The sequence below is a fragment of the Pelodiscus sinensis genome, chromosome 14 (assembly GCF_049634645.1).
Source record: "Pelodiscus sinensis isolate JC-2024 chromosome 14, ASM4963464v1, whole genome shotgun sequence".
In the NCBI taxonomy this organism is placed as follows: domain Eukaryota; kingdom Metazoa; phylum Chordata; order Testudines; family Trionychidae; genus Pelodiscus; species Pelodiscus sinensis.
The window spans coordinates 28948155-28974178 of record NC_134724.1 but is presented as its reverse complement, the minus strand read 5'-3'; the positions used below and the strand labels follow the sequence as shown (position 1 = coordinate 28974178).

General features: G+C 39.0%; 1 protein-coding gene across 3 annotated transcripts in view; it reads right to left on the bottom strand.

The window, feature by feature from the left end:
- TCF12 (transcription factor 12) overlaps positions 1–26024 on the bottom strand; it is a 350291-nt gene that overhangs the window by 3264 nt on the left and 321003 nt on the right. For 2 of the 3 annotated variants that reach the window (XM_075897315.1, XM_075897316.1), the window contains 6 exons: positions 25105–25178; positions 23102–23308; positions 13575–13689; positions 9546–9717; positions 8241–8473; positions 2786–2939 (listed from right to left, as the gene is read on the bottom strand). In XM_075897315.1, coding sequence (XP_075753430.1) covers positions 2797–2939; positions 8241–8473; positions 9546–9717; positions 13575–13689; positions 23102–23308; positions 25105–25178 — 944 coding nt within the window. In that variant the 3' untranslated portion in view covers positions 2786–2796. Of the gene's footprint in view, positions 1–2785; positions 2940–8240; positions 8474–9545; positions 9718–13574; positions 13690–23101; positions 23309–24099; positions 24172–25104; positions 25179–26024 lie in introns of all 3 variants that reach the window. The other variant, XM_075897314.1, reaches the window with a different exon arrangement.

The window sequence follows — 26024 nt, the reverse complement described above, 5'->3', positions numbered from 1 at the left end:
ATGTTTAAAAAACCCCCAAATTTAATTTGTCATTGCCAAGACTACCTATTTAACGCTTTTCATCATAGAATTGACATTTCTTATCTTTTCCTAAGTTATACAAATGATTATTCATATTTTAATTGGCATCATTAAAGGTGCAAGCCGTTCTAGTAACTAGTCAGTACAAACTTTTCCATCGGTGTTCAGATTTTGTTAACCCAATATTGTAATTATTTAAAGCTTTACTGACATTATGTACTTTTACAAGTTCTTTGTAAAAGTGTGCAGAGAAATTCAATACTTATGGTGGCTTGAAAATCCACTGTGTTGATTTGACAAGGAATGTCTGTTGACAAATTACAAATCATAGAACACTAGAACTGGAAGGGATCTCGAAAGGTCATCGAGTCCAGTCTGCCTTCATGGCAGGACCTAGTACCATCTAGACTATCCCTGATAGATGTCTGTCTAACTGGTTCTTAAATATCTCCAAAGATGGAGACTCCACAACCTCCTATGCAACTTATTCAAGTGTTTAAGCACCCTGATAGTTAGGACCTATCCGGGTGTAAAATGAAAACAAAAATTAGAGGAACTCAATTGGGCTTTTTATGTTTTGAGAATATTTCTTCAATCTAGTTTGCAGACGATGATGCTGACTGGGATTGTTATGGCAATGGGAAAAATATCCCCAGAAATATTGACTAAGACGATTTTACTGCCGCCTTGATGTTTTGAAAGGTCTCTCAGAGGGTAAGCAGTTACTTTGGGATAAATTTCACGATGCCGCAAGAGGATTTGCTACACGACTTTGACCAAAGTGAATAGAAACTATGATACTAAATCCATGGATAATACATGCAGTCCCCAAGTTACGCGGATCCGACTTATGTCGGATCCGCAGTTACGAACGGGGCCGTTCCTCTCCCTGGTCTCCAGCAGACCAGGGAGAGGAAGCAAAGCGGCGGAACACGTGGGCAGCGGACAGGGCTGTCCGCTGCCTACGCGCTCCGAGGCTTGGCTCTGCTTCGCTCTGCTTTGCGCCCCCCGCCCCGTCCCTCTGGTCTGCAGACCAGGGGAAGGGGGGGGGCCAAGCAGAGCCAAGCCGCGGAGCATGCGGTCAGCTGACAGCTGTCAGCTGGCCGCGTCCTCCGCGGCTTGGCTCTGCTTTGCTCCCCCCCCCCCCCCCATCCTCCTGGTCTGCAGACCAGGGGGACGGGGAGCAAAGCAGAGCAAAGTCACGGAGCCCGAGGGCAGCAGGACAGCCACGGCGCGTCTGGGCTGTCCTGCTGCCCCTGTGCTCCGTGGCTTTGCTCCGGACACCTGTGGTACAGCAGCTGGGGCGCTGCCAGTTGGTCCCGTAGCGCTGCTCTGGGCGCTACTGGACCAACCCGGCAGCACCCCAGCTGTTCTGCCCCAGGCGTCCTGATTCAGCCACTGCTGGTCAGATTCAGCAGCGGCTGAATCAGGACGCCTGGGGCAGAGCAGCTTGGGTGCTGCTGGGTTGGTCCAGTAGCGCTGAGGAGCGGCGGCGCTACTGGACCAACCCAGCAGCACCCCAGCTGCTCTGCCCCAGGCATCCCCAAGTCAGCCGCTGCTGAAACTGACCAGTGGCTGACTACAGGAAGCCCCTGCCCCGGGCTTCCTGGAATCAGCCGCTGATCAGTTTCAGCAGCAGCTGTCTTGGGGATGCCTGGGGTTCTTAAGTTGAATCTGTATGTAAGTCAGAACTGGCATCCAGATTCAGCCGCTGTTGAAACTGATCAGTTTCAGCAGCGGCTGAATCTGGACGCCAGTTCCGACTTACATACAGATTCAAATTAAGAACAAACCTACAGTCCCTATCTTGTACGTAACCCGGGGACTGCCTGTATGTCAAAAATGTAATCTCTTGTCTTTGTAACATACAAGTGAAAATAAAGCACTGGAGCCTGACCTTGGGCATCTTTGCTTTGATGAGCCCAAGTGGCCAGGAAAATACTTCTTTAAGAAATTTTAATAGGAATTTGCAGGGTCAAAAGCAGTTTTCATTTTTTTACCACTTTTTTGAAAAACACACTGATAACCCAGTACAGAATTGTCAACTGGAACTTTCAAATGAATGATATAGTAACCACCTGACTACATGAGACAATACAAACATTGTTTTTTCATGTATGGAGTCACAAAAAAACTGAAATTTTAGCCACACAAAATCCTGAAGATGTATAATGCGGACTGCAAAGACAGACAGTCAAGTATTACATGTCAGACTAGTGGTTTGATTTAAATGATTAGCCTCAAGCCAGCTGCCAAACCTCTTCTATTTGAAATGAAAAGTCTCTTCTGACTATTTGCGTTGCTTTGTGAATCAGCACTGGGAAAAAAGTGTTGATAATTAAACAAGTGAGATATTTATACCTCCTGTTGAGAATGCACAATTAATGTCTATTATTTTGGCTTATTTATAGCCTAGTCATGAGAAGTTCCTATGAGGCCACATCATGAAGGCCACCTGACCTAGGAGACTATACCCATAGACAACAATGCTGCAAATAAAAAGAAGCTACTTAAAATTCCCGGTCTTTTCATTTATAACCATCCCATAACTGAATATTCTTACTTGTGGCTCAGAGGTATGGAAGTGCTTAGTGCTCTTTAATGCAGGGGCTCATGTCCAATGGTAGCACTAATTACACAGAATAATCTCACTAACTGTGTTTTTGTTGACTTTCAAACTTCCATCAATAAAATAAGTTACAGTCATCTCAGCGCATTGATGGGACCCTCTCCCCACATTGATGAACATGAAAAAGAGACGTACCTGGCTGGTGTTCACATATGACCCATAGGGTTGGTAGTTTCACTAAGCCCAGGGTGGCTTCCTGGGTGTGGTGTTGGTGGCTCTGCCGATACGGCAGAAACTTTTTCTTCTTCCCTTCTCTTAAGGCAGGCTGCTTTGGGGTTTAGGTTCCTCTCTGTTACAGGGGAGAAAACAGCCCTTAACATTCTATGTACTGCTACTAAGAGTGGGCATTTAGCATATTTGCAGTAAGCCAAGGTACTGAAGAAATCTATCCATACACAACTTCTGTTTACTATGGTAACTGAGCAGCAGGATCTGATTTTTGAGGATATTTAGGCTGCTGAAGATTTAAGACAAGTGCCAAGTGGGATTTTCAAAAGTGCTTATTCATTTTAATACAGCTTATTCAATTCCAGTGGGCACAAATCTGTATTTCTAGGTGTCTGAACTAGGAATGTTAAATTTCGATTAATCAGCTAATCGTGTAGTCTATGGAACTACAATCAACTTCTCAATTAGTTGATAAGGGGGGTGCTCACTATCCCACTGCGCCTCTCCCTTTCAAATGTACAAGAGCCACTCACGGCTCCTGTATATTTCAAAGGGAGAGACGCAGTGGTTCCCTCTGCACCCACGGCTCTTGTATATTTCTAAGGGAGAGAGGCAGAGGGAACCCATGCCAGCAGGGAGCAAAGCAGTCCCCGCTGGCATGGGTTCCCCACTGTACCTCTTCCTTTGAAATGTACAAGAGCCGCAGGAAGCTCTTGTACATTCCAAAGGGAGAGGAGCAGTAGTAGGACAAGCAGGAGAGGGACTGTTTCAATCCCCACTCACGCCATTTCCTCACTGCCCCCTGCCTCATGTGGAGACGGGGGGGCACTATCTGTTATGCTGGCTCCCCCCAGCACGGGTTCATGCTGGCCCCCTTGCTGCCTCTCTCTGATAGATGCAGCAAGGGGAGGAGCGACTAATTGTGTTCCTACTCGACTACCCGATAAGCATTTGCTTATTGGGTAGTTGACTCGTCAACTAGTTGCTTACATCCCTAGTCTGAACATCTTTGAAAACATGACCCTTCGTTACCACAGAAATTTGCTAAGCTGGAAACCCGTGAGAAAATGCACGTCAGGGTTTTCGATTTCCTTATACACAGACTGAGGAGCTTTTACCCCTGTGCCAAAGTCAGGCCAGTGAGGACATCATCATTCAACTTGCTTGGACAATGATCATGTTAGACTGACTTTTTGTTGGCCCTCACTGGCATTTAGGGCAGCAGCTCCCAACCTTTTCCAGATGGGGACACATTTTGATAATTCAGGAAGACTTGGTGACCCAAGGCAATTCAAAAACGGGGGGAGGGGAAAGGGCAGAGCCACCTGGGGAGACACTTGGCGATTCTTTTGAAATGCAATAGCGACCCATATTTGGGTCCCGACCCATAGATTTGGAAACCCTGGTTTAGGGCAAAGGCAGGCAGAACTGGCGGGGGTGGTGCTCCTCATCTTTCTTGCATAGTCCTCAAGCTATCCATAGTAGATCACTTTTCAGAAGCCATTTAGCATTGTTAGATGACAGTAATGTATTCCTTGCTCCCCACAAGTTTCTCATGTAACTTTGGCAAGTCAAACTTTGTTCCTTGGCTATTATGTCTGGAAAATGGGCCTGTGCACAATTCTGCTAAACCAAGAGAATGTTTGAATGGGTCATCTAGAGCAATGAGTAAACTTTATTATATTTCCTTTCTCTTTAGGATGTCAGCCTATGTTGGTCTGAACCTGGAACAAATATCCCCCTTGTCATGGTTTTTTCCCCCTCAATAATCCTCAAAGGCAGAGAACTGCCTTCTAGTTTTCAATTATGGCAATTTATTAAATGTTACTTTTCCTGTTCTCGAAAACTACCTCTTCCATGAGCTAAAATCTCTCTATATATTAAAAAAAATATTTTCCTGAGGGACAACAGAGTGATGTCATCACGTCACTCTACATCCTGCCTGCCTCCTCCCTCTCCCAGCTCGAGGAAGACCTTGCTGCTTCCCCTCGCCAGTTGGAATTGTTATTTTAAACAAAGCCCCTACTCCCCTTCCTCCACCCTCACCACATAGGGCTTTCAACACCAAGAAACATGGGCACAGTAGCTGGAAGACCCCACATCGCAGCCATGACAGTTCTGGGGTGGAGGGGGGAAGAGCATGGTGCTCAGGACAGCAGCCTGGGGACAGATGCTAGGATCAGGGGTCTCAGCTGGGCTTATGTGCCAGCAGCAGGTTCTTAGGGGCTCCCCTGCCACCAAGCTCTTGGGGAGCCAGAGTGCGGTGCCCGACCAACTGAAGTCTGGCTTCCCCTACAGAAATTCACCCTCTCCCCAGCATCTGCACTTACTACAGCTGCCAGAGCACCTCCGAGTCACCGTGGGGAGCCATTGCACCAACCTGTCTGCTTCTTCCCTTCCGCTCCGGGTCGGTGGGCAGGGCTGGGCTATGGGCAGGGCTGGGGCAGTGAGCAGCGCAGGTGGGAGTGCATGGGGGAGAGGTCAGGACAGTGGCCCCTCATGCTGCTGCTTTCTCCACTTCAGCAGGCTTCAGAGCCCTGGAGCGCCACATGCACATGGCACTACCTGCACTTTGCTGCGCCCCACACGGGGTGGGCAAGCACCCCGTATCTCCCCAGCTGCTGTGGTTAGAGCCCGGCCTGGCGCATGCTACACCTGGGAGCGGGAGGGGTTAGGGTTGAGCGGGGAGAGAAAGGGCCTGGGCTGGAGGGGTGGGGAGAAGGGACCCTGGCTTGCTGGGATGGGGGGAGAAGAGATCCGGGCTGTCGGGGTAAGGGAGAGGAAGGAGACAGTTGGGCCTAGGCTGGCGTGGCAGGTGAGGGAGAAGGGGTCTGGGCTGGCACGGGGGGAGGAAGGAGGGACAGAGGCTGACAGAGGGAGAAGGGGCCTGGGGTCAGTGGGTGGAGAGAGGGAGAAGAGACCCAGGCTGATGCGGCTGCAGCCCAGCCCTCCCTGGTGGCTGGGTGGGGGGAGGGAAGGGTGGGCCGGGAGAGCCTGGGTTGCCTACCCCTGTGAGAGGGGGGTTGGCAAGTGCCTAGTAAAATTTTAAAAACTCTATATGTCTTAAATTTTGTGGCATATTACAATACCATTGGACAAAGGACAAAAAATGTAGTCACTTTATAAAAATGGAGTAATTTTAAAGATCAGACCACTACTGAATTTAATCATAACCAAAAATCTGTAACTTAAGGGTTACCCTCTCTCTCTTTGGGATACTGAGTAGGAATAAACAGGTCAGTTTTTTTAATGGTAGGACTATGGATACAACTGAAAAAATTACAGCTATTTTATAATATGCCACACAGAGCTTCAAACCCAGCACTAGAACCCTTGCTCCATACTTACCGGCTCTACCACTTGTGCTAACTGAATAACTCTGTTGACTAATAGCTACAAAAATGACACTTTTTTGTTTAATAGTAAGAGAGAAGTAGTTGTGTTAGTATGATCTTGCTAAAACAAAAGGAAAAACTATGTAGCACTTTAAAGACTAACAAGATGATTTAATGGGTGATCACCTATTAAATCACCTATTAAACCATCTTGTTAGTCTTTAAAGTGCTACATAGTTTTTACTTTTTTGTTTATAAGTCAAAATCTGACAATTGCAGGCAATGCAATATGAACACATGGTCCAGATTCTACTACTGCTAAAATCTTTGGGAAAAATCCCTAATACAAACAATGAGCAGGACTGGGCCCCAAATTCCTGAGAGCAAAAATTGTTAACAACTTTGCCTTACAACCCTTTTTTTCTTCAAATATAGCTAGACTATCAGTTATAGAAGGCTAACCTAAGTGGAAGTTTTGAGGGATGTTGGCAAACCATTATTTAGTTGGTGGGCAGCAAAAATATAGTAGGCCAAACTCATGGTTTCAAAACTGTGGAATTTTTACTTTTGATTGACTTGTAATCTTAAAAAAATTTTTTTTTTACAGAAATAGTCTCCATTGCCTTCATAGAAAACACAGCAATTTTCAAGTAAAAACAATTTTCCAAGCCAAAGATGCAAAGGTGCTGAAGTAGGACTTCATACTGAAAGCTGGCTCAATTATAGAGCTCTATTGACTCTCCATAATAATGGTGTTCATACAGCAATCTATGAAGGTAACTTAATTCCATTAAAAGCTGTATCAACAAAAATAGGCTTTAAAGTAACATGTCAATTGTTTGACACTAAGAACTTATGCTCAGTGTCATTCACATTGTCACTTCTAACACACTCTCTTCCAGTGATTGTTTTGATATACCATGCAAAATACCACTGAAGGTGAAAGTAGAAATGAGGTGTAAGTTGCCAATGTAAGCAGCAGAATACACTAGGTGTCATTTAGAGATATGATACAGTACACAAACATGAATGTTGACATAATCCACACCTGCAAGACATTTACATTCATGTTGGAAATGCATCAGATGAAAACTACAATAAAGGACAGTTGTTCAGCCAGCCCAAAGAGAGAAAACATGAGAACACTACTCCAATTCTCTTAAGTATCCTCTTTACGGGGGAGTCAGGTGCTTCAAATGTCTGTTTTATCATTTCTTTGACATAAATTTGAAAGAAGCTTAGACATTAAGGTGAACAGTAGCTCCATTAAGATACAAAAATGGAAGTGTTATCAAGGACTGTTTATTTTTCAACATGACCTCTACAAGGGGAATCTAAAGGATGCCACAGATGTGTATCTGTTATTAAGAATTAAGAAAAATGTATATTGTAAAGACAGAAGTAAAAGAAAGCCAAGTTGTTTTCCTTCAAGTCACATCAATTTACAAAGAACTCACTTTTTCACCTCCCAGTGTAGTGCATGTTTGTTTGTTTGTTTTTCAGAAAAACAATAAATTGTGCTAAGCAGATGAAAAGAGGACATATAGAAAATAAAGTATGGAATTCATTTAAAAAAAAATTTCTTATGTAGAGTATGTAGTAAGTAGTTACGGCATTACTCATAGTAATATATACTGTAATTTAAACTTACATGTATCCAATGAATCTTACTTGTCTCTTATAGAAATGTGTAAGACTAACCTTACATTACAGACCTTTTCTTTTCGCTAAAATTTCCATACTCTTAAATGAACATATGTTGCAAATCAAATCAGGACATTCCTCAATCTTTTTTTAATGAGTCTACTCTGGATGCATAATGAAGCAATAGCTAATTGTAAAGGAGCAAACACAGGATCAAAGGATCCTAAACCTATTTTATTTTGAACAGTTCCTTGCTTTTCCCAAAGTATGTTAACATTTTCACATGAAGGCAAACATGTTTCTAATAAACTACATCTGGTTAGTTGCTCCATGTGTTGGAAGAAAAATGCAAATGAAAAACATGATGTTTGCAGTAAAGGGGGCTATTTATGAGTAAAATAACCCCCTAGCTGTGAGAGCACCGTGTTAAGTAGCCTACTAACCTCTGACTTGTTGCTCTAGACTGAGGATGACTGCCACAGCCTGGTGAAGAATAAGCAGTTTTGTCTGTGGTTTTTCACTCTTCAGGTGAAGCTGACACATACGGCCAAGTTCTTTAAATGCCTCATTAATATCTCGTACACGCAAGCGTTCTCTAGCATTATTTGCCATTCTCCTCTCTTTCTCTCTTTCTATCTTCTGTTCTGGGTTTAAGTCTTCATCTTCATTAGTACTGCTGAAAAATAAAACAAACAGGGAAAATAAAAAGTTTTTTCGATATTTTGGAGGCCAGGATCTATTTTAACATCAGGTATAAGCCTCATAAGTGTGTCTGGCAAATGACATGGGTAAAATATCCATGTTAAATCAAAATTCCAGTTTGACTCATTGTATGCTCATATACCCATTTAACAGGGAAAGTATATAAACGATCTCATCTGAAAGAGAGAACCGATTTTGAATTGGTGCATATATATAAACAAACTGATATATATATTGCTGCTGCCATTCTTGCCACCATCAGATTTCCCTGAAAATATGCATCACAATGACTTTCACATAGCTGGTTCATGTCGAATTAAGTCAAATTCATATGTGCAGTATCCATAGCTAACACGTGCTAGAATAACACAGGAATACACTGTACTCTTGACAAAACAATGATACATATGTCATTTTGCTGCCTTCTCATTGGAAGGTGGACTTCCCAAATTCAGAATTTCCCAAACATCTTTTTAGGGATGCATAAGGCATCTGTAATAGATCTTGTAGCTTTCTAAGATCTCAAATGCATTAAAAATTCACACAAATAATTTTCAACTTAATAAATTCTAATTTTTTGAAAAAATACGGTTCTTTCCTATTAAACACATCTTTATGCAGTTTTCAGGAACACTTTCCTCCTTCTCTCATCTATGGTAGGTTCAGTGGCAGTTCTGTGGCTAAGGACTTCTCATTCCACTTCAAACTGTGATAACTATATAGTTGCACACACTTTTGATCAGACTATGATCATCTTCAAAACTGTGTAAAAACTATAAAACTTCTAAATGTTCTGTTTCCTCTGCACGTTATTAAAATGCCAACGTGTAAAAATAATATGTTCTGCCTACTGATATATGCACATTAAATCAACATTTTAAAACAGGAGCTCATTGATATAGGACAAAAAGGAAGATTTGAGACTAAATCTAAAGTTATCCATGGTTTACAAGCTCTCTGCTATTGATAAGGACAAAATACGCAATACAGCCTGCGCTTTCAAAAGAAGCAGAGTAAAGTCCTTTGATGGAATACAAATAGCATACCTCGTTCTTCCTCTAGATGAAACTTTGATATCCTTTTGGGAGGATTCATCATCTGATTTCATATCGTCAGATGAGGGAGGTTCATGTATATTTTCATCCTTCTCCTTAAGTTCTGACTTAATTTCTGCTGCACCGATAGCCACAGATTGGCTCTGCAAGCCACTTGACAATGCTGCAAATAAACACAGCTCAGTGTAAATTACATTCAAGACAGCAGCCCCCTTTCTTGCTGGAAAATATTTTATAATTCACAAGCAGGTTTTCACCTTGTTGTTTATTAAGACAGTAAAAGGCGGTGGGGCAAGTAGATTAGGAGGCAAGCCTTGGAGAGGCCTGGGTAGAGTGTAAGGTTCCCTGGTAAGGAAGGTGAAACAGCAATAGGCAGGCAGTGACAGTGGAAGAGGACTGGAGGCAAGTGGAGAAGGAAATGGGTGAGGAGGACAATGGGAAGAAATGAGCAGTGGAAGTGTGGGTAATGAGAATGGCTCAGGGGACTTATTGTACAAGTCGTCCTCGCTGTAAGTCCAAGGTACATTCCAAAAAAACTTGGAGTTGTAGCAAAACAACATAGGGTGTGTCTAAACTACACCCATCTGTCGGCAGAGAGATGTAAACGAAGCAGGGATTTAAATATCCCGTGCTTCATTTGCATAATTGCATCATGGTGCTGTTTCGAACAAGCACCATTTCGAAACTGAAACCGCAGTTTAGACGCGTTTTTTCGACAACGGGATGCCTTTTTTTGAGGAGCCCAGGATCTTTCGAAAAGGTGCCCCGTTGTAAAAAAAAAAAACACGTTTAAACTGTGGTTTCAGTTTCAAAATGGTGCTTGTTTCACGATGCAATTATGCAAATGAAGCACGGAATATTTAAATCCCCACTTCATTTGCACTTTTGAAGTGCTTCATTTACATCCCTCTGCCAACAGAGGGGTATAGTTTAGATGTAGCCCTAAAGTGAGGAATTTTTTCCCGCAGCTGACCTGCAATTCCTACAGCGACTTCAGTGCAGAACAGATATAACCAGGACAACTTACAGCAGGGACGACCTGTACTTGAATAGTTGTTGAGGACAAGGTAGAAATCCAAAGATGAGACTACCAGAGGACTGCAGATTTGGTAGTAACACTGTAATCTTTTGATCTGCCCAACTAAACAGGGAACATGAGCACTTTCATAGAATAGAACCATTAACCTTGTAATAAATACATTCCAGTATTTAAAAGACAAAACTAAGTAGTATACTAGTAAAGTTAGAGGGAAATACTTCTTAAGTTTGTCATTATATCACTGAACTTGACCAAATTTACTACTGTTTCTTTTTAACTCTTAAGGTGAGATGCAATTGTTACTATATCATTTTCTGAGAAAAACCCTTGACTTGGAATTCACTCTCCATCCTCTTGTTCCAAAATAGCCTAAAGTTGTTGACCTTCAAAGCATGTTGCAAGATCATTTACTTACTCTGGCCTTTAGGAATGGTTGAGATATTTGTGGATGGCTGATGAATTTTATATTCCTGTAGTCAAAGGATTAGCAACTAGATTTATGTTCATTCAGACTTGATCCAGTTTGGCTCTCATGCTTTAATCTTTGAGTTTTGTATATATAAGTTAGAGGCTAGTGCATAGAGCTTTAAAGTATCCACATTCTAATTACAAACAGAGATGATTTACAGTACTGAACAAATCAGTTCAGTCCACTATTATACATGAAACCTAGGTTTAATTTTCCATACACAAAGTGTGAGGCTTTGGGAAGACTATTCAATATTTAGTGAAAAACATGTCATTCTATTCTGCAGGAAACAAGACATCTGATAGAGAATACTGGATTGCATTTTGAGAGTATTATTTGGCATACAATTTAGAGGTTTGGTGAAAACATATCAGCATACAAACACTTTGGTTAGTATTAAGGCAGCTTCCTGTAGAAAGAGAAATAGTGATACAGCTGATAGTGCCGAAACAGTGGAAAAGAACGTAAGCAGTTATTGATCAAGATTTATGTATCAGCATGAGTAACAGTATAACTATTTACAATCTAGGAAGCACAGCTGTCAGAAAAACGAGGCCAGGACTGTATCTACATGATGCTGTTGATCTCAATATATACAGATATAGTTAGTTCAGTAAACAAATCCTGCACATTCAGTATGAAATGAAAAACCCAAACAGTGCAGGCATGCTGGTGCATGAATTAAGGATGTTAAATTGCATTTAATCAGCTTGTGACCGTGCCCCCTCCCTCGGTCTGGTCCTGGGTGCAGTCGACCGTTTTCCAAGCCAGTTAATTTATCTCTTCGTGTCGAATCCTACTATATCCGCCTTTCCCTCGGTTGGGGGAAGGAAGGAGGGCCCAGGCCCGCCCTCACTCATGGGCCCCAGCCCATGGCCCTAAGGACAGAGACTGCGCTCTAGTCTCTGTCCGGCTGGCAGGGTGTGCCCCTAAACGCACCAGCCCACGGGCTACTTCACCGCCCTGCCCTGGGCTACTTCCTTCCTCCCCCACCCCGTCTTCAGGGTGTCTGTACTCACAGCGTCGGATCCCCCTGGGGAGACTGCCACGAGTGTGTCCGGGTCTCTCCACTCCTCGGGGAGCCTGGGCCCTCTCCTCAACTTTCCCCCACCACTCTCTCCGGTGGCTGGCGGGCTTTTAAAGTTCCCGCCAACCCGGGAGGGGTTTACGTGTCCCGCCCCCCTGACGTCCGACGCGGCGCATCATTCTGCCTTGTCTCGCCGGCGGGGCTGAGGCTAACTCAGTTGTGCCACAGCATCCCTCCAGCTGAGCCGCGGCGCGAGAACAACCTGCGCGCCGCCAGTATACGCTCCGCTGCCCCTCTACGAGGGCGCAGAGTCCCGGGTGTCGGGTGCGGGGTCTCGGCACCCCGTCACACAGCTAACCAAGTCGTCAATGGAAATTCCATCGATTACTTGATTAGTTGATAAGGGGGGAAACTGCAGAGGCACAGCGGGGTTAGAGGAGCTGCCTGGCTCGTTACATTTAAAAGGCAGAGGTTCAGTGGGGGACTGGAGTGAGCTGGGACTCAGCTGTCCTGACTCACGCCCGGTCCCAGATGCTGCACCTCTGCTTTTTAAATACAGGAAGAGCAGCCAGGCGCAGTGTCTGGGATCAGGCACGAGCCAGGACTCAGCTGTCCTGGCTCACATCCAGTCCCCCACTGTGCCTCTGCCTTTCCTGCCCCTCCATAGAGACGGTGCTGCAGGGAACCGGATTAAAAGACAGAGGCAGCAAGTGGAGGGAGGAGGTGAAGCGACTAGTTGAGTAGTGACTAGTGATTCAACTAGTCACTTGCATCCCTAGCATAAATTGCCTGCTTTTGTATGGTCTACTTTCCAAGCTAAGACTTTAGGAAGCCTCCCGACTTTAAGGGCACATCTACATAGCAGGGCTAAAGCCGAAATAAGCTATGCAACTTGAGCTACATCAATTGCATAGCTTATGTCAAAATAGCTTATTTTAGCTTTTGGTGCTGTCGTAAGTCCAAGAAAGAGCACTCTTCCTTCGACTTCCCTTACTCCTCATAAAATGAGGTTTACAGGAGTTGAAGTAAGAAGTCCTCCAGCTTGACATTATTTCGACATTATGTCAAAGTAACTGTTTATAGTATAGATGGAATTTTTGTCTTTATTGGTTATGTGTTGAAATACAGACTAGTTGTGTTTTATAATAGTCAGATGTGTGAGACTCCTCAGACCGATATACAAATGACAACCAACTGCTGCAAAGGAATTGTAGCCAGTTCACTTCATCTGGAAAAACGGTGGCTGTGATGTGAGGTCTCACATGGAATTTGGATCAGGGAATGGCATGAAATGATTATTCTTGAATTCTGGTAAGAATCCAGAACTTAGTGAAATTGGTAATCAATAGAAATTAGATCAGGTATCACAAACATACTGCATCATCCATCTTATTTATATATTTATGCTTATTTACCTAGATCTATAGCATTCATGTCCCTGGGTTATTAAAAAGCCTAATTTATCATTGAATACAGTACAGTTACCTCTGTAATTTTCTTGTGTTTTATGATTTAGTTCTGTGCTCTGAGCAGACACTGTACTGGGCAGGACTGAATGGTTGCTGTTGAGGCTGACACTTTCTTCCCGATGAGTTCCAGCCTACAGCAAAGAAAAGCAAAGTGTTTCCATCACCAATTTAATCCAAAGAAATAGTCCACATTGTAAATTCACACTCAGCATTGATGTGTAACACAAGATGTTGCTGCAATACAAAGCAACAACTGTAACTATGTTGATAGTATTAACACTTTAAAAAAAATCAAGATCTGTACTGTAAAATGCTGGGAAATGAGACATCAGTATGCACGTACCTCATAAAGAAGATGTTCTTTTATGTAAAATATTTGTAAACTGTTGCCTAATCCTTTACATAGCATACAAAGTGTTCCAAAATGCCACACTTCGTATATCCAAGATTAGGACTACTGATACATCAACTCATACATGCTTAAGTGCAGGACTGGGGCCTTGAATTATGGGTCAGCAAAAGAAAGATATAGCTGAAAGGGACTATTTATTGGACTAGGCCACTGGACTAACATCCTACTGGATTAGATAACTGTTCCAGGCAGTGACCAAAATCTGACTATAATTATACAACAACCTAGAAAATTTTTCAGTGTCATATCATGGAACAATGATTTTTTTCCCCTGATGCATAAGATTTCATTTCTGCTGGATCTGCTTTAGCTTGTGAACTGTAACAATCATAAAATTTTGTTCTTTAAATAAAGTCCTACTGAATTAATGGTCTTCACCTCATATAGGAGGGATTTTTAAAAAATCAGCTAAATGATTGCTCTTATTTTATGAAATAAAATTAAAAAGGAACCCCTCCCTCTATTTTCACAATACCATACGTCAATAAGTACTCTCATTCTCCTTCTTTGCAAGCAAATATGGCACTATCTACCAGTCATATTACAGTATGATATCACATAAAAGAATACCAGTGTCTGTCTATCTTCAATGTCCGTCTTAGGACCTTTTCAACCTCTACTCCTTCTTAAAAATAAGGTGACTAAAACTAAAACTACAGTAGACTTCCAATAATCCGGAACCTATGGGACCTAGGTGTTGCCGGATTATCAAGTATGCCGGACTATCAGGAGGTACTATAAGCTGGTTATATATATACTGTATACATTATATACTGTATATAAAGTGTTCTTAACCCTTTTTATTGTACATACTGTATACAGTATACTGTAATGTTTTAGTTTTTTTAAGCCTTTTTTACCCTTTTTGCTCAGTTCAGCTGCTGCCGCTTTTACCTTGTGACTCATTTTTTGCCGAAGCTCACTCACTAGGCTCTTGCCATTTTGATGCCGGACTATTGGATGCTGGACTATTGGAGTTTTACTGTACTTCTAACTGCTGTGTGCCTAAAGACGAGTAATCTTAAATTTAAGTTTTGCATGAACTTGGATGAACGATACTTAACGCTTACGTACATGAATGAAGGATATATATGTTTAGATTTAGCAAGCAAATTCATTACAAAACTCTTCACTGCTATTCATTTAAATGCTTTTGCCTTAATTTTTTAAAAATGTATGAAGAGGAGGTAATGAGAAATTCAACCTGAGTTTAAAATCGACTAGAAAACTTGTTTATTAAAGCTTCTAATTTCTTTACACAAAAGCTTTGGGAAATATTTAGTTTTAGAACTTAACCAAAATAATGCAATTAATAGTAAAAATCTAAAAGGGAAGACCAAGGATTCCGTTATTATTTTATACTTGCAATAAAAAGCCTCATCTGTAGCCAGTTTTTGTAACCGTAGCAAACATGTCAACTAGAAGATTAAGCCTTTAATTAAATAGGTTTATTGCCTGGAGTTACACATGAGAACCACTGTTTTTCAATAAATCCTTCAATCCTAGTAAACTGCTGAGCTTTGAATCCCTCTTGAGTAATTAATGCAGCTTTTACCTTTCATGTCTTAGTTTTATCCAGAGATAGATAAATACCCTTATGCAAGTTTATCCTTTGTTTAATATATGCTGTTTTTTGTGAGTGAACACAGGAACAAGAAAGGAATTTAAAAAAAAAGTAAGCAAGTTAGCTAATACCAGGTCATTCTGGTCTGTTATTTGTATCTATTTTTTTGTGTCCAGTAATCCATCACACAAAGCAAAATAGCCTGGTGCTATTAACAGCATATTTTAGGAGAACATGCATTGTCTTTCATATGTACTAGTGTTTCTTTATGAGAAAAGTTCTACTACATATACAGTCATCTCAATCCTGTGCACACTGTATGTAGCCAGAGCGAATTTTTAGATTGACTTCTGTGGGAGCATTGGCAGCCCCAGGCTCTGAAAATTCAGCCTACAACATAAAATAACCTTCCTCACAAAAACAGAATGTGAAATTCATTCTTTAAAAAAAAGTTTTTAATATAAGACTTCGCTATGTTTTGCCCTGGAGGTTTTGTTCTTTTTTCATTCCCCTAGTTATGCTTAATCCTAACACATGAGGGTGCTTTTATTCAATCTACAGACCTCAGATGTCTTCAGTGGCAAGTTAGCTCCAAAACCTGTTTACAAAAAAATCCTCAAGCAATGTGCAAACATACCATAACAGCTGCCAGATTCTTGGCAACTTTAAAATCAAGGGATAATATAAAAATGACAGAACAGCAGATCAATTCTGACAGATTTAGAAAATAGATTGAAAATAAAAAAAAGCTGTATTTAACATAACCAGTACCTGGTTATGCACTCTCAAAACTGAAGCAAACAACGGAAGCTAATGAGCTTTGTAGAATATGTTTACTTGGAAGTATTTCCTATTACTAATGTGACCAGTATATCATTACATTTGTTCATTTTGGTCTCAAGTATGTGCTGTAAACTGAACGTATTAGACAAATTTTAAATTCAAGATTGGTTGTTCTCCTAAAAGATCGGCTTGAGGAATTATTTGGGGGAAATTCTATGGCCTGTGCTATACAGGAAGCCACAGAAGATGATCACGATTTCCTTCTGGCCTTGGAATCTATGAAAAATCAATTGAATTCAAGTTAACAGATTTTCCTGTGAGAGATGACAGTTGTACATAGTTGATTAAAACACAAGATTATCATGAACAGTGCAGGTTGGTAAATCTGAATTAACTTTAATTTAAAGAGAGTCTCCAGCAGATCCAATATAATGGTTTAATTTTATAAATTGTATTCTGCTTCTCGCTCTCATGGCTTTCATGTTAACCAGACAATCACCTTCACACATCCAAACACTGGAATTCTAATTAAAAGACTGATCCTGGGAGTCAGAATCGCCTATAAAGTGCCCAAAGCCTTAAATTTCCACTGACTTCTATGTCCGCAAGTTTAACAAAAGGCTTGGGCCCCCATAAGAAGATGTGAAAAGTTTGCAGACCATTAAACTTTACTTTGTAACTTAATCCTAACTCAAATGATTTCACCTTTTCATCTCATCAGCACTTTTAATGCTTTCTTTGGGCTGTGTGTGTGTTTCTCCTTCTTTTAGGGAACAAACATTGGGTCCATTTTTATCAAGAAACATTTCAAATACATATCCCTTGTTCAGATTCTGCAGTCCTCCTCCCAAGACTCCCTAGAGCTTTTTTAGCATGCTTTTTGCACTGCACCAGTTACAGAAACACATTTAAAATAATATCTTTGTAAGAAAACCAAAAGTATTTGCATTGCTGTGGAAATATTTCCTTGTATTTGCATATGTATCATAAAGCATAAAACACACAAACAAGCAAACAAAAAACCCCTCCAACGATTACCACCCTTCCTGTTACATCACATGATGGCAGAATGAGAATCATTTGAAGCACACAATCTGGACTATTTCAGCATAATGAAGTTAGCAGAACTCTCTCTTTGTAACTTGATTCCTCTCACAAATCTTTCTCTTATAATACCTGGAAAATTTAACTTTCACAGTCACTGTTGTCCCTTTTAACCCTTGCTCACCATATCCCTCTAGTTTAAACTCTAATCTTTATACCACATCAAAATGGGACTATCCACACGCACAACAGGTGTACAAACAGTTCTTTGTCTCAATAGAGCGTTTGTTCACTAAGGCCTGATAGGATGGCGTTTTAATTGTTCAGCTCATTAGCATACAGCTGACAGCCTGCTATTTGAGTGAGGAGGGTTGATCCTCATGCAATACTTGTTTAAATTTCAATAACTGTGAACCTTCCCTTCAGAATAAAAGGCAGACACAAAAAATAGCATCTTGCCTTGTGGAGTCTCCTTTTACATTGCTGTACTTATACCATGGCACTCATGGATGGACTTGTTTTCATGTAGTTTGACCAATGAATTTAGTTCTTGTAACAGAAAAATGTTAAGTTTAATCAGTTGCTCTACAGTGAGAAGAATAAAACAATGGCACATGATAAAAAACCTGGACATGAGTAAAGGTGAATGAACAAACTGTAGATCTCATTCAGTCTAGCCATTTAAACAACAGTGCAGGGAATACTGATTATGTCAAGTATGCAATTTTAATCTACATCCTGATTGTCTGTGTATCCAGAGGCAATTCTCTTAATGTACTTTAATGAAAGAGGTCTCTATAACAGTAATAACGGTGGGGCCAGTATTTCTAGTATAATGGATATGCAGAATTTATTTTTTTTCAAACAAACAAACAAACAAACAAAATTGTTCTGAACTTTAACAAACTTTTTCATGTTTGCTTTTAAGTAAACCTTAAGTGATATTTCAATTTATCTTTTCCTCCCATTTTTATGCATTGAAATCAATTGACCAATACTGTGCTGTATGACTGTAGCTGAAAACCACTTTCAGTTAAAAAAAACCCCAATGCACTTGGAAAGCAATCAACCTAAAATGTAATACTGATATTTTAAGATTTTAAGTAGTTTAGGTATTTACCATAAGTGGTGGATTTAAAAAAAAAAATTCAAGCACACAATCTACCACATATTTCACTCCACTGCAAACCTCAAAAAGCTCCCAAAGACAATTTGAACTACTGGGTAAATGAGAGTTTTAAAAATGCTCTTTAAAGTTTTTACAGGATATTGACCAATTATTATGGTTTACGGAGTGAATAATATTTATTTTAAAATTTTTCTAAATACAGGCATACCATGAGTAACCATTCATTACATGTACGTAAACCCTGACTACTTAATCTCAAATTCCTTAAAGGTAAATTTTAAAACATGTGCTTGTAAACTGGATTAACCAAATATGATTTCTGAATGTAAATGGTGGGCTGTAGTAATTCTGAAGGGCCATGGAGAAAAGTGGATTTCCAGAGAGTATTTTTGATTATATAATTAAGGAAAAATAGGTAAAACAAAAAACATATTAGACTATCTTAAATAGGAAAGATTTAGAATGATATGTAGGGAAATAAACACATCTTCTGTAAAGTATAGTTTTGTTTCACGTGCTTCACTGTAAATACGAAATTCAGACCATTAGGAGGTATAATACACAAAAGCTGGGAAACTGAGAATGAGTCCTCACCTACATAAATAGGTCAAAGAGTTGAGTTGGACAATTGTACATATGCACTTTTAAACTCTATTATGGTTAAAGAAGGCTCCAGACTTGAGAAAAATCTGGGCTAAATGGTTTTTGAAATACATGATCTGCTAAATTTGGCAACAACCAAAGTTTTAAATCATGCTGAGTGCAGTTGTTAAACAACAAACACACCTGATGGGGGCTCAAAAGTCAAAATTCCACACTTAGGCCCCATTTAACGAGTTATTCTATTTGGATATAGTCTCTACAGTGCTGTACTAACACCAATGGAGACCTGTGCAGGATAGGGGTTAGCCTGGACAGAGCAACTTGCCAGACTAGGGCCTTAAACTACCTTTGGTGAAGAGGTATTGCAGCAGACATGGTACACTCAGCAAAGATTACCCAACTCTTTGGAGATTCCCGTTGTACCTGGGAACAACAGAGTGAGCTAAGGATTAGTTTTCATCCTTAACTCAGTTTCCTGGCTTTTTATCAGTTCACATTGTGCCTTTTCTATTATAATTACAGATCACTAAACAGAAAAAAAACCCTAACAGGTTTGAATAAGAGTCGAAGGAGTATTTGTTCCTTGTTAAAAGGAAATATTACACAAATTAAAAAAATAGTCCACTGTAGAGGCCATACAGCAATTATAATATTTGATTACTTATTGTTATTAACACATTTTCTTGAATAAAGATCACAGTAAATGTAATGGACAGCCCTGCAAAACAGAAACCAAGAACAGTGAGAAAGCAGGAAAATAAGCCAACTGAAGTTTTAAAATAAACCTGTCTCAAAAATTAACCAAATGTTAAAATAAAACCATGCCTCGGTACACTAATTACATAAAAAGGAGTTAAATTACTCATTTCCTAGCTTCTTCTGTCAAGATCATCGTCTTTAAGATAAACAGAATTTATTATTATTAAAGAGCTAAAATGTCTTGTGTTCAGATTTTACAGAAAATGAGATTTCATTTACTGCTAAATCCAGATGAACATAATTCTTTGGCAGAGAAATACATTCCAAACCATAAAAAAAACTTATCAGTGTTGATTTCCTCCAATTACATATGCATTTTGTTGGCTGATATAAGCTCCATATTTCCTTTAGCTTTGTGCAAGTTTTCTCCAAAAACATAATAAAGAGATATTTAATTTCTAAACAAAAACAAAGGCCCATATCTTAAATCTCAGTACGCACATCACATTAAAACTCTTTCTCTCATTAGAATTCTTCTTCCCATTTACTTGTGTACAGTTACCATAACAAACAAACAAACAAACAAACAAACAAACAAACAAACAAACAAACAAACAGTAAAATAAAGCTTTCCAAGTGAACAGACTGGAAGTTTGCATCTATGGTCCTCCTATGGATCCATGCACCATGTACATTTTGGTCACTACTGGTTAAATTTTTAAATTTTATTTTTTTAATTTGAAGGTTAAAAAACAGCCAGTCGTGTACCACTAAGCCTAGATGCCAACCTCTGCCATGCACATATGCAAAGGTTTTACTCTGTGATCTGCTGATTGTTCAATTTCAAGTCATGTCAGAGGGCATACTACATACAGGTGGATGAATCAGCTATAAATGGGACATATTCTGGTATTTGATGTAATCAATAGGTGTAACCAAGATGGTATAACAAAAACAGATTTGATTAAGTGACATTTTGATTTACCCAATTTTAAAGAGAACCGAAAAGAGAGGACAGTGCTTTGACAGAACTTTGGTTCATAAACTCACACAGCCCAGAATACAAAGCAAAGCCCACACTTCCTCATTCTCCTGCCCTAAATTAAGTTTGCTGCTATATTTTCATTATTGTTTTAGATAGATAGATAGCAACTTTCAATAAAAAATAAAAATGAAGTACAGTACTACAGCTCCAGTCTACAATTACCACTCAGCCGTATTTAAACAATTTAAGAAGAATTCCTGAGAAGCGGGGTTACAGCAGTGTTTGGCCAGAAATTTTCCATTGGTACATATATTTTTTTTAAATTTATGAAGCTTACTCTAGCTTTGTTTGGAACACAATTATAATAAAAAGCATCTCAATACACTTTGGTAACATCTACTTGACTGATTATGTGCTGTTTACTGAGAATGTCAATATGTCTTTGACCTATATAAAGGACCAAAGTTTGCTTTAGGTTACACTAGATTTATACCTTGTGACCAAAAGCAGCTCAAGATCTTTTGTTTGAACCCTATTTTAACCCTCCCCGCCTTTTCTTTTCCAAGTGAAGTAGTTGTTACCTCTCTTGACCCTTTTAAAGGATACCTTAATAACATAGCAGGGAATTATTTTCCTGCTCTACAATAGCAGACTATTTTTATATACATGGATGTATCCTAAAATACTTTATGTTGGTATGTGGCATTTCAAAGAAAATGCTGATTATCTGAACATCTTTAAGGTGGGCAGATGTCTCCAAGGCTCAACATAAATGAGCCACAACTCATACATACAGAGAAACAGGAGATATACTAACTGCGTAAACTAATTCAGAGAGAAGAGAAAGATCAGAAGGTTCCGTACCTCAGAAAGAGCATTTTCCTTTGCTAAAACAGTCATGTTACTGTGGTTTCAGAGAGACTTTTTTTCAATTAAGGGGATACAATTCTCCACCATAATACTCAAATTCAGTCTCTATGTATAGGAATACCATGAAATTATCTTTTATAGCATTCCTTAGATGTATGGGCAACATAAAGAGAGAATTCTAATTTCAAAGCATTTATACATAACCTGCTTCATTACTTAAAGTCTATTGTGAAATTAAGTGAATGCCCGAAGTTGCCTATGCTGCTGAAAAATAAAACAACCAACAACCAACAACAAACCTGCTTATAGGAAAGTAACCAGTCTCTGAGATTTACTACACTGGCTCTGAAATTAATATAAATGGATATCTGACAAGTGAATAGGAAAACCTGGAACTAATTCTGTTTTATAGAATACAAACCCTTCAGCAATCGGGGTATCTAATTATTTTGATGATAGGTGAAATTTTGCCTTGATCACTCAACTCCCAGCTGTGAATCTGTTTTATAATAGAAAATTTCCCAGCATGTAACTGATCTTTAAAATTATACTGTAAACATGCAAACACATGGCACACCAAAATAAGCATTTTTAAAACCTTTTTTTGTTTAAGATTTTTGTTGGGAGAGAAATGGCAAAGGCAGCAAAGTTAGAAGCAGATTTCATTTGCTAGAATATGTAATGCTTAAAACATACATTTTGGATCTACAATAGTCTTAATATCATTTTTCTCAGAATGGGTCACAAGTTTAAAAGAAACTAAAAAAGATGGATTGAATTATTCCATTCTTCTTAGGGATTAATTTAAAACTGGTTTCCTCTTGATTGTTATTTACACTACCAGCTGTGCTCAAAACCTTTTTTCATTTGAAAAAAAGTTAAATTTTGTGTCTGTAAACACTATGGTTCCACATTCCAACAGCTTCCTTCCAGTCTTCTGCCAGCATCTTCTATTGAAGACTAGCTCCAATTTACAATAAACAGCTTTTCCAGACCAGAACACTTGAAATTCTGTCCTTTTTGACTGCTTTTCCCACTCAATCTCCCTATTCACTATTTTAAGGAGAAAACTGTTCTGCCAATTATTACACATCTGGAAAAAATGCATGTATAAGCTCAAATACTCTCAGCAGAAAGTCTCAGCTTTCTGCATATGGTCACAGCAGGATTTTATGGGCCACTGACCAGGCCAAAGTCTAAGTTTTTTTTCCTCCTTCCGTTGGTGCTCCACCCCCCAAAACCCTCTAATTGGAAATCAGTAGCAGGTGCAGCAGTCTGTCATTTCTTCCTATATAATCAGTAGTGCATCTCAAGAATTCTTGATAAACTTCACTGAAAGTGAACACTGTACAAATTCCAGTCAAACTTTAACTTTTTAGGTTCTACTGTGATTTAATGAGATTGGAATTTCAGACTAAACAGCTAATTATTAATGTGTTTATAAAAAATGTTACCATTGAAGCTTGTCGATTGGTTGTTACGAGGCTAGATGCTCCATAATTTGAATTTAGGCTTCCAATTGGCCCGTTATGGGATGGCCCCAATAAACTATGTATATCTCCATGGCCGCCTGACAGGCTTGTTGAAGGCCCCACAGCATGGTTTCGTAGCACATGGATGGCATCATCAAGTCTGTCCAAGCGATCCTCCATTCGAGATTGCTGTTGAGAGTTAAGAGGAGTACTAAAGGTCACTTATATACATCTGCTTAGTTCATTACTGTATATTGTAATGGTTTCTACTTTGGGAGATATGAAAGACAACAAATGAAATACAAAATCAAAAAGGAAGGCTTCAAAAGCACCCACCAGCACTATAAATAAACAGGAAAAAGAATAAGGTATCTAGAGATGTGAATTGAATGCCATCTCAGAAACAGAAATGGTTGCTTCTTAAAACAAAGCATACCATAAGATAAGTAATGTTATTTAGTTTCTACTACATAGCCTGAACAGGAAACAAAAATAGAATGAGTACCAAAAATAAAAAGTCTAGTAGTTCATAGGAAGAAATATAAAATCAGTGTCACCATTTTGTGTAACAATTCCTAATCAGAATTCAGAAAGGTAGTGGCTTTTTTGGGGGTACATGGTTATAAAGGTTGGGCAAGGTGGTAGCCTGAAGGTTTAAGTGATTGTTCCAAAACTAACTCTACACAGATTTAGAAATTTTGTTACAAACTTCAAAAATTAAATGTACAAGCATACGTTGGAACATTTGTCCTAATAAATACATGAGTTCTGCACACTACCACAAAATAGTTTTCTATACCTATCTTTATTGTTTCTTTAAAGAAATAAGCAAAGATGATTCTGATCTTGCAGTGCTCTAGAAAATAAAATGGCAAAGTGTTGGAGGCAAAAAATGTTTTTTCTAATTTAAGATTTTAATAGGAATATGTAAGTAGAATTAACCTAAACACAAAAAGGCACCATCTGAAGAGAAATAGTACCTCGCAGACATCCTTTAAGAAGGACATTGCATCTTGCAAATGCTCGTGAAGTTGCTGCTCAACTCGATTTTTCTGGCAAAGTCAAGACAGAACAGGAAGCAAAGCACAGGTTAAGATTAATTCAAAAAAAGAGGTGAGGAAACAGCTGATGTGCACGTCAGCATAAAATGTTAGTCAAGTTAATGCAATGGAGATCTGATTATGAAAAGACTAAACGCTCAAAACTGCGGTTATAATGTTAGCATTCTAAGATGCATTATTGTTTACTTTTAATTGAAAAACGTGTAAAGAAAAGGAAAAATTGTTTTCTCTTACATTTATTTCTGTTAGTCACAGAAAAAAGGAATTTATTTTTGGAAACTAGAATTATTAACAAATAAAGCCTTGCTTGATATTCTAAGAGTTCTATTTTCCCTTCCTGACATATTACAGCAAGGGAAGACTGCAACTAAAAGCCTCTAGAGATTTCTCAACCCATTATATACAACCTCCCCTCCATCCCATACTATTTTTTTCTTGTTTTCTTCTATATAGAAAGACTGACCTTTTCAGTTCAATAACAGTAAGTGCATAATAAGTATTTGTTAAAATGTTCAATTTAATATTTTAGTGATAGGGTAGTGACAAAAGCCCACAGAATTACCATGTAAGAAAGAAAAGAAAAGTACACAAATGTAAAGATAGGAAATATTGTACTTCATCTATACTCTACAAAGTGAGCTTTAGATGAGAATTAGCTATGGGTTTATGAAAAGGTATTGGAATCTCAAAACAGTATTTTAGCACCAGCTGTCCTTAGCATAGAAGTTTGATGCCCATGGAACAGATGGTGAAAGACACACCCTGCATATCTTATATTGTTCAACTAAACCAGACTATTTGTTAGCAAAGAATTCATTTTTAATGATATCCTACTGTTTTTATTAACGATATGCAGGATTTATACAAAAATGAATTTTCAACAGTTGGCTAAAAAGTAATATGTAGCTTCAAACAAATTCTTACCAAGGAGTGGAGAGAGTTTTCATAGTTTGGAGATGAGGGAGCTTGTCCTCCAGTCCTAGACCACTGATTGGCACCTGTCAAAACTGTGCAGGTTAACACATGCATTTATACACCATACACATTTTAATATAGTGAACTGTACTGTAATTTTTACCAAGTCAGGGTAATTTAAGATTTGGCAAAGGATATTAAGTTTCTTCATTTTTCTCTATAATTGACAATTTTTAGACACTGGCACCTGCAGGTTTAAATGTTTGTTGTTGATGAAAGACCCCAGCTACTGTAACTGGTCATTATATAAAAAGTTATATATTCAGATTTCCAAAAAAGCCAGTGGACTAATGCAGTGTATTATACATGTGAAGCTCCTGTCTCTTCCAATATCATGATAAAATGTTATTGAATTTTGTTTTAAATTAATGATGCACAATGATGCCTTTAAAGCAGTTAAGAATATATACTAGCTTATTGATAACTAAAATTCAGGTGGCTGTGGAACTGAAGTTAACAATTGTTTTGATGTCATTTATCCATAAAATCCTGATACTTTGCTTAGTTTTATTCTAAATCAGTTTTTTCTATCTACTACATCTGAAATTCTTCTGCATACATTATGCATACCACATTTGGGAAGCAAAATTTGTGTGTGTGTGAGAGAGATGTCTGTTATCTCAAATGCGTTTAAGGTAAATTAGAATATATTTCATTTCAGCTGAAGAAAAAAGTCTTTATACAGCAAGCTAAGCAATTATATTCAAATTACTAATATTTTATTGCAAATTTAAAATATAAGCTTTCTAATATGCCATATAGAATACTCACAACCATGTAAAATTTAGAAACAAATAATTAGATATGGACAGCAATAACTGAAAAAGAACCATCTAAACACAAAGCCTGAAGTAGTTCATATATTTTTC